General features: G+C 42.2%; 1 protein-coding gene across 1 annotated transcript in view; it reads left to right on the forward strand.

Moving 5' to 3' along the window:
- The window catches only part of LOC125464555 (transient receptor potential cation channel subfamily V member 1), a 48675-nt gene that overhangs the window by 3351 nt on the left and 31247 nt on the right, over positions 1-14077 (forward strand). The window contains exons 2-3 of the mRNA XM_048557064.2: positions 5561-5939; positions 7736-7905. Coding sequence (XP_048413021.2) covers positions 5632-5939; positions 7736-7905 — 478 coding nt within the window. The 5' untranslated portion in view covers positions 5561-5631. The remainder of the gene's footprint in view (positions 1-5560; positions 5940-7735; positions 7906-14077) is intronic.

Raw genomic sequence — 14077 nt, forward strand, 5'->3', positions numbered from 1 at the left:
AAACCCAATCTAAGTAATCTTTCATCATAGTTCAGACCCTCCAGCCCAGGAAATATCTTGGTAAATCTTCTGTGCACCATGTCTAGTGCACCATGTCTTATTTTTCATATAAGGTGGTGACCAGAACTGCACACAATACTCCAGTTGTAGCCTAACCAACCTTTTATACAGTTCCAGCCTAACCCCCGCCTTATATTGTGTGCCTCAGCTAATAACGGCAAGTATCGAATATAACTTTTTAACCACTTTATCTACCTGCCCTGATTCGTTCAAGGATCTGTGGATCTATAGATAGACCAAGAACTTCAATACTTTCTAGGTTCCTACCATCCATAGTGTAATTCTTTGCCTTGTTGGCCCTCCTCAAGCATGTTACCTCACCCGTTTCTGGGTTGAATTACTTCTGCCACTGCTCTGCTCACCTGACCAGTCCATTGATACCCTTCTACACTATTTACCACCCTACCAGGTTTTGTACCATCTGCAAATCTGTTGATCACACCCCTGACATTTAAGTCCAAATCATTAATGTACAGAAGAAACAGCACTGACCCTGCAGAACCGCACAGGAAATAGACTTCTAGACTCAGATGCATCCCTCCACCGTTTCCTTCTGCTTTTTACCTCCCAGCCAGTTTTGGATCCATTGTGCCACTTTGCCTTGGAAGCTGTGGGCTGTTACTTTCTTGCCATGGGGGACCCATCAAAAGCGTGGCCAACATCCATGTAGACCACATCAAATGCATCACCCTCAACAATACTCCTGTTACCTCCTCAATGAATTTGATCAAATTCGTCAAACACAACATTCTCATAGCAAATCCATGCTAACTATCCCTGATTAATTAGTATCTCTCCAAGTCCAGACATATTCTGCCCCTCAGAATCCTAATAACTTACCCACTACTAAGGTTAGTGGCTTGTAATTTCTTGGTCTTTCCTCCAGGCCTCTGGAATCTAACCTGTGGCCAGAGAAAATTATAGCTATGTCCTGATTATAAATAATTTGAAAATTATAGATAGGTCCTGATTTCTCCTCCCTTGGCTCCCTCAACAGCCTGTGTTACATCTCTTCTGGGACTGTGGATCTATATACCCTTAAGCTTCTGAACCCATTCCTATCTCCTTATCTTAATTTCTTCCAGTATTTCACAGTTCACAGTTAAATTTAAAAACAAAATTATTTTTAACCTTGTTGATTGAGGGAGGCATTTTGAAACGAATGAATCCAAGTTCTAAGGGAGCATTAATGTTCACCAGAGAAAGCTAGATGACAGAGGTTTGGACTTAAGGTCCCATCTGATGCATAACACCTCCAACACGACTGCTCTCCCTTGGTGTTTGCTTGGTGGGTCAAGTCTGGGTTATTTCCTGAGCCCAATTCCTTTTAGGGAAAGTATGCTGACAGCCTGAGGATGCTGCTTCACCTCCTGTAACACCCTGAGGAAACCCGCACTGTTAAACCCAGCAGGGCAACATATATCACCCAACTAACATTACTTAAATCGGCTTATCTTCCTGGTAATTCATTGATGTTTCACGGATCTTGCAGTGAATGATTTTGTAGCTATGATTTCCGACGCTAAGACAATGAGTACTCTTCAAGATTTCTTCCTTTGCTTTGGGAGGAAGCTGAGGTTGTGAAAGGCACTATAGAGATGCAAGTCTTTCTTGATATCAATCCCCTCAGTAGGTGAGTGATTGGATTAAATTGCATTTAGTCTTCCCACTGTTGTAATGAAGGGTTAGAGATAATGGGAACTACGGATGCTGGAGAATCCAAGACAACAAAGTGTGGAGCTGGATGAACACAGCAGGCCAAGCAGCATCTCAGGAGCACAAAAGCTGACGTTTCAGGCCTAGACCCTTCATCAGAGAGAGCTCTCGCTGAGATGCTGCTTGGCCTGCTGTGTTCATCCAGCTCCACACTTTGTTGCCATGAAGGGTTAATCTGAGTTTTGGTGGTGGTGCTGTGGACTCTCATCCCAGAACAGTGGGTAAAGCCCATTGTGATGATCCCACTTGTGGTGCAATGGTTGTGTTTGTTCCCCTGGACTGAGAGACTTGGGTTCAAGTCCCGCGTGCTCCGGAGGTAAGTAATACCATCTTTGAACAGGTTGACTAGAAAAATGGGTTAAATAAAAATTAAGCCCGCTCCACTGCACCCCCACCCCCACCCCCACCCCACCCTGTGTGTAATAAACTGGGACCTTCAATCTCCATTTGAACCATTGGAATGCGTAGACTAGTTCAATGTTCCTACCTAAAGGGTGACGCCTGACAACGCAGCACCCCCTCGGCACTATGTGTGTCAGTTCACCCTCTGAGCTTAATCCCCTCATGTGGGACTTGGACCTAGAATTGAGTGACTCACAGACAAGAACAGCAACGACTGCAAGAAACCAGGAGGGGACGATCCTTCATCCACTCTCTGATGAATTATTATAACAGTGATTACACTTCAGAAGTGTGAATTGGCTGTGAAGCACACTGGGATGTGCCGAGCATGGGAAATAAAATCAATTTATCAGTCTGCCCTAAGTATTACAAAAAGCAGTTGATAGGATACATACAAATGAGAAATAATTTCCCCTGATGGGAGAATCTAGATCAAGAGATGGAAGGGTACTTTCTCAAAATTAGAACCAATCCATCCATATATCGGTCAGTATATTTGGAATTCTTCTCCCCTCCATGGAAGTTTGTAGAAGCTGAGGGACAATTAGAATATTCAAGAATTGAAATGAGTAAATTCCTGTTGGACGAGGGATGTCAGGGAATATGGTGATAAAGTAAATGAAGTTGAGGTACAGATGGAAACATTGGTTTAAGGACCTGAATGGCCTCCTGGTCCTATGACGAATATCATTAGTAGGATCTCAAACAAGCGTTTCCCTGAATTTTGCTGCTCTTGATAAATCATTATGAATATTTTGTTTAACTTTGTATATATTAAATTTCATGGTTAAAAAATATTATTAACTTAGGTTCTGACTATTGAATGCTTTGATGATGCTGAGATATCGCACTCGACAAAGGAAGTGGTTGCGGCGATGAAGCACGAAGCCATTGAACAGTGCTGATGGCATTAGTTTTGGAAAACAGCTTGGTGTTTTGATGACCACAGTGAGAAGGAAATGGCAAGGGGAGGCAATGAAGCATCTTTAATGCTGGATCCTCCAACTAGTTCAAGCTATCAACCTAGAATCAATTAATCCCTCGCTGCAACACTGCCCGAGCAGTGGGTATTGTGCAGTTAATCTAAAGGTAACAGAAATGGACAATCATCTTGGCAATTTCAGAATTTGCACTTTGTTTAAGGGCAAGAAGGAATCTCAATTTTGGGAAGTAGAAATCAGCAGTTTCACAATCTGTGCTGTTGGCAGTGATTACTCAAAACCCACCTTCCTCAGCATAAGCAACTGTCACTGTCCCACAGACAGGGAGGCAAGGAGAGGATTCAGATCAAGCAAACAAAGGTAAATTGTTCCTAGTGGCAAGAGGATCAGCAATCAGACAGACGCAAACTTAAGGCGATCGGCAAAGGAACCACCAAGGAAAATAAGGAGAATATTTTTCACGCAGTGAGTTGTTGCAATTTAGTGTATACTACCTGAAAGGGCTGGTGGAGCAGATTCAGTAGTCACTTACAAAACTTGAATATTGTTGAAAAGAGAAGTACCTTGCTGCAGCTTTTCATTCGGCACTCTTCATGACAAGTGCAAGGATATCAAATATGTATATAAATATATGCTCTGTTGTGATTTATTGGATTTGCACTTTTGTCTCACATATCACTCATTTCAACAATAATTTTCAAAATTTAAGGACTTGAAAAAGATTAACTTTGCAGAGCAGCAGAGAGGGAGACTCAAGGCTAATTGGACAGCTCTTTCAAAAGCTAGCACCAGTGCGATGGGCTGAATGACCTCCTGTTCTGTATCATTCACAAATGACCATTCTGGTGCAAACGGTGGGACATTAGATTTGCAGAATGATTGCAAGTGCAGTTGAAAATGTCTGTGTCTAAGAACTAACAAAATAATATCACATCAGATACTCTCCATATTTCCCCATTTGGAAATGAAATAGAAACTAATTTAGGTCAGATGGCATTTTATGTAGTTTCTCTTTAATAAAATGGATCAACAAATATGTTTTATTGCTTTTATTTGATAGGATACATACAAATGAGAAATAATTTCCCCTGATGGGAGAATCTAGATCAAGAGATGGAAGGATACTTTCTCAAAATTAGAACCAATCCATCCATATATTGGTCAGTATATTTGGAATTCTTCTCCCCTCCATGGAAGTTTGTAGAAGCTGAATTCATTTGTTACATAAATGCAAGCTTACACCATCCTGCTTTAAATAGCTGTAGAAATAGCAACAGACTATTACATTAAACTCTGAACTTAAAACTGAGAGGTTGTCAAATGATTCCTAAGTTATTGATGAGCTATGAACAGGATGTCATCAGAAAAATTTTTAGATTGGGATTGTGTGGTTTACAGAAGAGAATATTATACACAGATCACATTAAGCCTCACCCACCATCACCTTTTCAAGAATGTCTGGGATGAGCAATAAATGTTGGTTTCACCAGCAACATTCACATCTCAGAAATGAAACAAACTAGAAAATATTCCACAGAAAGAGTCTCTTAGGCCCATCCTTCTCTGTTGTTGTATTCGCCCTCTGAAGTTCTTAGGAATGGGGTTCCACATTCAAGGGGTGATAGAAATAAAAGTTTCTGTTACTCTTTCAGCATTTTCTTCTTCAGAAGTAATAATTTTAATCTTAGATCCCACACATGATCAGCAAAGGGTAACTGCATGGTGACTGAGGATTTGAACTGTCTCAAAATTCTGGTTCTGAAACCCTAGCACTGACAGCACACAATATCATTGTCACCAAACAGAAATTCTTAATACTAAGTCTCTGACAAGGACGTTGTAAGTTTACAAATTAGGGTTCACATTCCAGGGAATTGGGCTTTCTAACACGGGAGGGAGGGCATCAGATTTCTGTTCAATATCATTACAAAACATAGAATGATAAAGGTGTATAATATCTTGTGAATTCTAAATTCTGTTTCTAAACTGATTAATATATAATTTCAATTACCACTCATAATAAAGAGATTTAAAAATAGCTATAAGGGGTCTGTTCACTTTAAGTCATAGACCCTCTTACCCTGGAGAGAGGTCAGTGGCTTGCAAGGTCCCCAGGAACATGATGTAGCAACAGAACAGTACAAATACTTGTACAACATGTGAATTGAAATGCAGTAATCGTTGTTGAAATGAGCAATTGCATCATTACAGTTTACATTTATGTTAGATCTTCAATCTAGAAAATCATCCTGAAGGACTGCGCAGAGATGAAGAAGAACTTCAACGTAAAGTTTCTTTATATATATTTTTAACATGCTGTGTGTCATTGAGTATGGTATTCCTGGAGTATTATTGGTTGTATTATTCTCAATATAGTCTGTAATGTACATTGTGTTACTGGATGTAATTGGAAATTGCACTTTTTTAACTTTTTTTTACAGAGTGTCTGAAGTTTGTCATTAGCCCTCTTCTGAACTGTATCCTGGTTGGATGACCCTGTGCCTCTGTTGGAATGAAGCGGTTGCACAGTGACGAAGCTGACCAGTCTGAGGTCACTGATGAAACTGGTTTGAATCTGGATATCGATGATGTATTCATTGAGGACGAGGAACTGGAAAATTTCTTTCCAGCTCTTGGGTATTCCAATGTGTTGAAAGGCCCTTTGCTATCTGCTCCGAACCTTTTGAAAAGGACACCGCAACGTTGCCACTTCCGTGAAGCTGATTCCTCAAAAGCAAAGGCACCAATGGATTCCTTTTTCCCAAAAGGCTATCAAACTTCACCGAAATCTAGTACAGTGGCAGCCCAGCAGAATGTGAAGTGAGTGGGCAGCCCAATGTAAAGTCATAGAGGTCTACAGCACAGAAAAAAAAGGCCCTTTGGCCCATCAAGACTGTCCTGGTCAAAAACAACCACCTAACTATTCTAATTCTGTTTTCACAACACTTGGCCCATAGTCTTGTATTCCTTGGCATCACAAGTGCACATCTAAAAAATTCTTCAATGTTATGATGGGTTCTGGCCCTACCACCCTTGGGCAGTGAGTTCCAGGTTCCCACAATCTTCTGGGCGAAAAAAGCTTTTACTTTAAACAAATCCTCTAAACCTCCACTCCTTACTTTAAATCTGTGTGCCTCCAGTTGTTGTTCCCTCCACCAATGGGGAGAAGTTTTTTTTTCTGTCTATCCTGTCTATACCCCTCATAATTTTATAAATCTCAATCATGTCCCCCCGGGTCTTCTTTGTCCCATGGAAAACAACCCCAGTCTTCAGAACTAAAACTCTCCAGCCCAGACAACATTCTGGAAAAACTCCTTTGTGCCGTATCCAATGCAGCCACACCTTTCCCATCATGTGGATTCCAGAACTGCATACATATCCTAGCTGTAGCCAAACCAGCATTCCAGTATTCCCGCTCTGAAACTCTAAGCCTTAGCTAATAAAAGCAAGCCTTCTTAACCACTTTATCTATCTGCCCGGCTATCTTAAGGGACTGGTGGACATGCGTACCAATGTTTCTTTGACCCTCAATGCTTGCCCAAGTGGATCACCTCACACCTATCTGGATTGAATTTACTAGCCCATCTATAACCTCCTGTAATCTAAGGCTATCCTCGTCATTATTTTACCATCTCACCAATTTTCATATCACTGACAATGACCCAGTCTCATATTTCGTTTCATACTGTTCCTGTGAAGTGCCTTGAGCCATTATAGACTCTGTATAAATAAATGTGTTGTTGTGTGAATGGGCCATGCTGTGTTTCATTGAGGCAGTGCTCTGGAAGCCAAGCCCCACTCATCCCAGAATTGTTACAAAAGTTAAAGACTTTTAAAAACATACTGAGTTCCCCAATTTACCTATCTTTTTGACCCAGGATGACAGAAAGCATGAACAAAAATGACCATTTATTGTATAAAAAATAGACATCAGCTACATGTAAATAATTATGAACAATCAACATATCATTTTACTAGTCGAAACTCCAAACCACTGAAACAGCTTCTTCACACATACTGACAGACACAAAATAAAGCTGCTCATTATGGGGGTGCAGGGAAAATGGGAAGGCAGTCCATCAGTCCCTGACTGCAGGGTTTGCTGAAATGAGCCTTTTGTTGATTAAAATACCGCTTCTTGACCTTCCTTCTCCAGGTACTTTCACTTGTTTGCAGGAATCACAGGGTCACTGGTTCACAATTATAAATGTCCCTGATGTATTAATTAAATGTCAAAGCTTGCTGCAACTGATAAACAGAAATAAAATAGCTATTTTCGGGCTTGAGATGCTTTCTCCTCCAGGACAAGAACAGCTCATTCTCTTCCAGAAGTCCGATGGTTTCTGACCCAACTATTAAAACCATTAAGTTGCTCAGCTGCCTGGGAGCCAATCATTTAGTTGTTGGTAGATCTTCAAGGGTTGTGGGGCTGACAGAGGTCATGAGGTAGGGAGGAGCATGCCAGGGGCAGACTAGAAAATAGGAACGAAAATTTTAAACAGGATGGGTTGATGAACAATGAGTCAGTGTTAGTCTGTGAGTACAAGGAACTTACTTTGTCATCTAATTGATTATTGATTTCTTCTATTGCATTAAGGAGATTTTCTTATCCACAGGATGGATTCCTTGGGTTCAGCCAAAGGCGGTGAAGGAAACATGATGGTTAAAGTCTATGAGCAGCAATGGCTGTTTAAGGTGGTATCCAAAGGTGAGGCCAGCGAGTTAGATGGATTACTGGAGTACCTGATCAAAAACAATGAACGTCTCACTGACTGGAAATTCAGAGGTATTGTTTCTTCATTTTCCTCCTGATTTGTCCCTTGGCCATCTGGTCATGCTGGTTACAATTCCATGGTATAAATAAATACCAGCTATATCTCCAGTACGTCAGCCCAATGTAAACGCTGACTAAAGAAGGCTTGAAAGGACTTTTCCGGAGTGCCTTTCAAACCTCGAGATGTCCCAGTACGCATCTCTAAGCTAAGGAGCTAAGGAAGTTCTGAATTAGCCCCTGTTGTAATTTAAGAAATACAGCTGCCATGGGTGTACAAGGATCCCACAAACTGCAATCTGACAAGGACAGGATAATTTGTTCTTTACAGATGTTAGTTGTGAGATCAAGTATTGCTTCCAGGACATTGGAAAGGGCTCCCTCTGCCCTTCTTTGAAACAGTGGTCAAAGGATATTTTTATAAACGCCTGAGTTGAGGGCTCGACTTAACATCTAATCAAAAAGTGACACCTCCAACAGTGCAGTACCCTGTTTATACTGACAACAGGAGTTTTGTTATTATTTCAAAAATAGGCAGGCAATGGCCTAGTGGTATTTTGGGTGAGCGATGGCCTAGTAGCATTATCGCGAGACTTAATGCAGAGACCTAAGCAATGTTCTGGGGAGGGTGATGTGGAAGGGTCTAGGCCCGAAACGTCTGCTTTTGTGCTCCTGAGATGCTGCTGGGCCTGCTGTGTTCATCCAGCCACACATTTTATTATCAATGTTCTGGGGATCTGGGTTCAAATCCCACCATGTCAGATGGTGTGGAATTTGAATCCAGTAATAATTTGGAATTTAAAGTCTAATGATGATCATGAAACCGTTGTCAGGAAAAACCCATCTGGTTCACTAATGTTTTTTAGGGAAGGAAACTGCCATCCTTACCTGGTCTGGCCTAGATGTGACTCCGGACCCACAGCAATGTGGTTGACTCTTAACAGCCCTCTGGGCAATAAATGCTGGCCTAGCCAGTGACACCCACATCCTATGAATATAACATAGCACAGAACAGGCTCTTTGGCCCACGATGTTGTGCCGAACTTTTACCTTAAGACTAAGGTCTATCTAACCTCCACCCCTACCTTATACTATCATCCATGTGCCTATCTAATTGCCGCTTAAATGCCCCTAATGAGGCCGACTCCACTACCCTCTCTGGCAATGCATTCTATGCCCCTACCATTCTCTGAGTAAATACCTATCTCTGATGTCTCCCCTGTATCTATCTCCACTCGTAATAGCTACCTCCATCCTAAGAAAAAGTCTTTGGCTGTCCACTCTATCTATACCTCTGATCATTTTGTACACCTCTATCATGTCACCTCTCATCCTTCATCGTTCTGAAGAGAAAAGCCCTAGCTCTCTCAAACTCTCCTCGTAAGACCTTCCCTCCATTCCAGGCAACATCCTAGTAATTCTCCTCTGTGCCTTGCCAACACTTCCACATCTTTCCTGTAATGAGACGACCAGGACTGGACACAATACTCCAGATGTGGCCGAACCAGGTTTTTGTATAGCTGGAGCATAACCTCATGGCTCTTGAGCTCAATCCCTTTATTACCGAAAGCTAACACACCGTATGCCTTCTTAACAACTCTATCTAACTGGATGGTAGCTTTCAGGGAACTGTGAACATGAACCCAAGATTCCTCTGCTCCTCCACACTGCCAAAAATCTTTCCATTAACCCTGTATTCTGCTTTCAAGTTTGTCCTTCCAAAATGAATCGCCTCACACTTTTCAGGGTTAAACTCCACCTGTACTTCTCAGCCCAGTTCTGCATCCCTTTGTAACCTAGAACAGCTCGCCACACTGTCTACAATGAGACCTACCTTCACATTGTCCACGAACTTGCTAATCCACTCTTTCACATCTTCATCCAAATCATTTACAAAAATCACAAATAGAAGAGGACCCAGGACAGATCCTTATGGTACACCACTCGCAACTGAGCACCATATTGAATATTTTCCTGTCCACCACCACTCTTTGTCTCCCAAGAGTCAGCCAATTCTGAATCCAATTTGCCACATTTCCCCCTATCTCATGCCTCCTTTCCTTACCTTCTGCATGAGGCTACCATGGGGAACATTATCAAATGCCTCACTTAATCCATGTATACCACATCACTGCTCTACCTTTGTGTCTACGTATTTGGTCACCTCTTCAAAGAATTCAATAAGGTTTGTGTGGCATGATCTACCCCTCACAAATCCTGCTGACTATCACAAATCAAACAGTGCCTTTCCAAGTGATCATAAATCCCATCTCTTAGAGCCATTTCCAATAATTTGCTCACCGCTGAAGACTAACTTGCCTGTAATTTCTGGGGTTATCCCTATTCCCTTTCTTGAACAAGTGAAAGACGTTTGCCTCTCTCCAATCTTCCGGCACTGTACCCGTGGACAGTGAGGATGAAAAGATCATCGCCAAAGGCCCTGCAATCACTTCCCTCACTTCCCATAGAATCCTTGGATAAATCCCATCAGGCCCAGTGGAATTACCTACCTTCAACTTCCTTTAAATTCCTAGCACATATTGCTTACTAACATCCACCTCCTCTAGCCTACCAGCCTGTTTCACACTGTCCTCCTCTACAACTAGGTCCCTCTCAGTTGTGAATACCGAAGAAAAGTATTCATTAAGAACCCCTCCTATCTCTTTAGGCTCCATGCATAAATTCCCTTTACAATCCTTGATCGGCTCTACCCTTCCTCTGGTCATTTTCTTATTTCTCACATACGTGTAAAAAGCCTTGGAGTTTTCCTTGATCCTATCTGCCAAGGTTTTCTCATGCCCCCTTATAGCTCTCCTAAGCTCTTTCTTCACCTCCTTCCTGGGTGACTTGTATCCCTCAATGCATATAAAAAAACTTTATTTCTAAAAAGAATCTTTACATACATGCATTGTTACACATGCAATTCATTTCTCTATTGTAGCGTATCAAGGGAACAAACAAACATTTGAAGATAGCAAGAACTGCAGATGGAGGACTCCCAGATGCTGCCAGACCTGCTGTGTTCCTCCAGCTCCACACTGTGTTGAAACAAACATTTGAGTTTGATTCTATCCAAAGACCAAAGACCTCCCTTCCCCATACAGTACTATGTTTACACACATTTGTGGCATCACTCTGAATCAGGGGCTTGAGTCCCAGGAGTGGGACTTCGATAAGAGATAGGGACTTTGCACTGAGCCAGTTTGCATCCTCTTCTCAGTCAGGATGGACAAACTTTTCACAATAACTCACTGGCTGGGGAAGGGAAGTAATTATTCCTTCATTTTTAACCTTCACCCTCCCATATTGCCATCCCCAGTTCAGCTTCAGGGTTCAGTTATTATGTGATTGAGAAAATTTGTCCTAAAACTGAAACTTTAACACTGCAGAACTAAGATATAAGAAGGTGGGTAAAGGTCCATAAATACATCTGTTTCAATCAGAAGGATAAAACATTATGTGGCCAATGTATTCCAATCCAATTGTTGTGGATTTAAGGAGCAGAAAAGAGATATATCATGGTAGGCAAATAGTCCCGCCTCCTATGAATGATTTAGCCCATAACATCATGACATCCACCATGACAGCTGTGGCTCAGTGGGTAGCTCTCGTGTCTCTGAGTCAGATGTTTGTGGGTTTGAGTGGTGAGTTGTGGAAGAGGAATCAATGTCAGCTGGTTGTTCCCATTAGTCGGCAGGGGACGATGCTGGGTAAGGGAATAGTCATGCACCAATGGCAGCGCACACCAGAGTGTAGAGGGGAACTGCAGCAATGCCCCCACACTCAGGGATGCTGTGAGCTGGTATTCTGTACTTCTGGTCCACGACCTTGACGGCCTGAACGCTTCAAAGCCAATCCTGAATCTGTGTCCATTTCAAAATTACATGGAGCGCCCAGCATGGAAACAGCGAGCTGGTTCCTGCTCCACATTAGCCTTCTGACTATCAATTGACTGAACCTCACCAATATATGCAACAAATGTTTACCAGAGTGATTCCTGGGGTGCCAGTGCTGACATAGGAATGGAAACTGCAATGGTTAGGACTATACTCACTGGAGTTTAAAAGAACGAGGGGAGATCTCAAAGAAGGCTATCCAATTCCAACTATCCAATTCTAGGCAAGATACGTGGAGGAAGGATGTTCCTGATGACTGGGGAGTCTGGAACCAAGGGTCATGGTTTAGGGATATGGGGTAAACCAATGAGGACTGAGGTAAGGAGCAGTGAACCTGTAGAATTCTCTGCCACAAAAGTGGTTGAAGCCAAAACATTGAATGTTTTCAGTAAGGAGTTAGATATATTTTTTCGAGCTAAAGGAATCACAAGGTATGGGGAAAATATGGGAAGCATAGTTGGATGATCATGTTGAATGGCAGGGCAGGCTGAAAAAGAGGAAGACCTACTCCTATTCTTTTTTCTATGTTTGTTCTATGTTTGGATACCCCACTGTTTCTTTTTGTCTTGTGTTTATCTGGCTTCCCCTATTTGCCTCAGTTACTCTGTGTGGAATATTGAATTTGAAGTCCCTGTTACTCTCCAAGCAAAGCCCTTTCGAGTTTATTTGTGACCATCTAACATCTCCGTTGCAGCCCAGCTTCAAAGCCCCCACACTCTCGTACTGTCCCACCTCCAACACCAAGACAAAGTGACACCATTTCCTTTTAAATCTCAACTCAGTCAGCAGTCTAAGTAGATAAAGCTTCAGGGTCAGGACTGGATGGAGAGGAGGGTTAATCAGCAAAATGCAAACCATTTTAGTGGGACTATATTCCAATTATTCAGTTCGGAAGAAGGGTCACTGGAGTTGAAACGTTGACTCTGTTTTCTTCTCACAACTGCTGTCAGACCCATTAAGTTTCTCCAGAAGTTTCTGTTTTTCAAACATAGAACATAGAGCAATACAGCACAGTACAGGCCTCAGCCCACAATGCTGTGCTGACCTATTATCCTACTAAGATTAAACTACCGTGCATACCCTACATTATACTATCATCCATATGCCTATCCAAGAGTTGCTTAAAAGTCTCTAATGTATCTGACAAATATACTTTGTTTCAGATTTCTAGCATCCACAGTTCTTGGTGCTTTTTTTCCCAATTATTGATGTCAGGAAGCAATTCTTCATTGATAGTGCAGTGGAAATCTGGAATTTTCTCTCCCAAAATGTTGTTGAGGCTGTGGGTCAATTAACTGAGAGATTTTTGTTTGGCAAAGGATATTAAAGGTTACCGTACCAAGGTGAGCAGATGGAATTAAGATACACATTAGCTATGACAACAGAGCCACAAAATGGTTACAACAAGAAGGGAGCCTTTCAGCCCTTTGTGCCTATGCTAAATTGATTGATTGATTCATTGTCACATATGCCAAAATACAGTGAAAAGCTTGTTCACGAGCAGTACATGCAGATCATCGTAAGCGAAGGATGTGCTGATCAATAAGACTTAGACAGAGGCATACACGTTACATTGCACAGGGTGCGCGCTAGACAAGATCAACATTAGCAAGATCAGCATTATTTGAGGCTAGAGGGCCCATTCATTAGTCTGACAGTAGCCGAGAAGAAGCTGTTCCTGAATCTGCTCGTACATGTGTTCAGGTTTCTGTATCTTCTGGCTGATGGAAAAGGTTACAGGAGGCGCAATGGGTCTTTGATGATGTTGGCTGCCTTTCTGTGGCAGCGAGCCGTGTAAATGGAGTCCATGGATGGGAGGTTGGCTTCCATGATGGTCCGGCTGTCCACACCAGCTTCTGTAGTTTCTTATGGTCCTTGGCAGAGCAGTTGCCGTACTAGGCCGTTATGCACCCGGACAGAATGCTTTCAGTGGTGCATCCACAGAAGTTGGTGATGGACCTTATGGACGTGACAAACTTCCTGAGCTTCCTGAAGAAGAGGCAGTCCAGGACAGATTGTCAGTTATTATCACTCTGAGGAACTTGATGCTCTTCACCCTCTCAGTCTCAGCTCCATTGATGTAGATGGGGGCATGTTCTCCTCCTTTATATCTGAAGTTGATGTTCAGTTCTTTAGTTTTGCTGACATTGAGACACAGATTGTTCTCACTGTGCCACGTCACTAAGCCCTTCATCTCCCTTCTGTAGTTTGACTCATCATTCTTAGATATCCATCCCACTACAGTGGTGTCATCAGCAATGTTGGAGATGGCGTTCATTCGGAATTTAGTA

Source organism: Stegostoma tigrinum, chromosome 27, assembly GCF_030684315.1.
Source record: "Stegostoma tigrinum isolate sSteTig4 chromosome 27, sSteTig4.hap1, whole genome shotgun sequence".
NCBI lineage: Eukaryota > Metazoa > Chordata > Chondrichthyes > Orectolobiformes > Stegostomatidae > Stegostoma > Stegostoma tigrinum.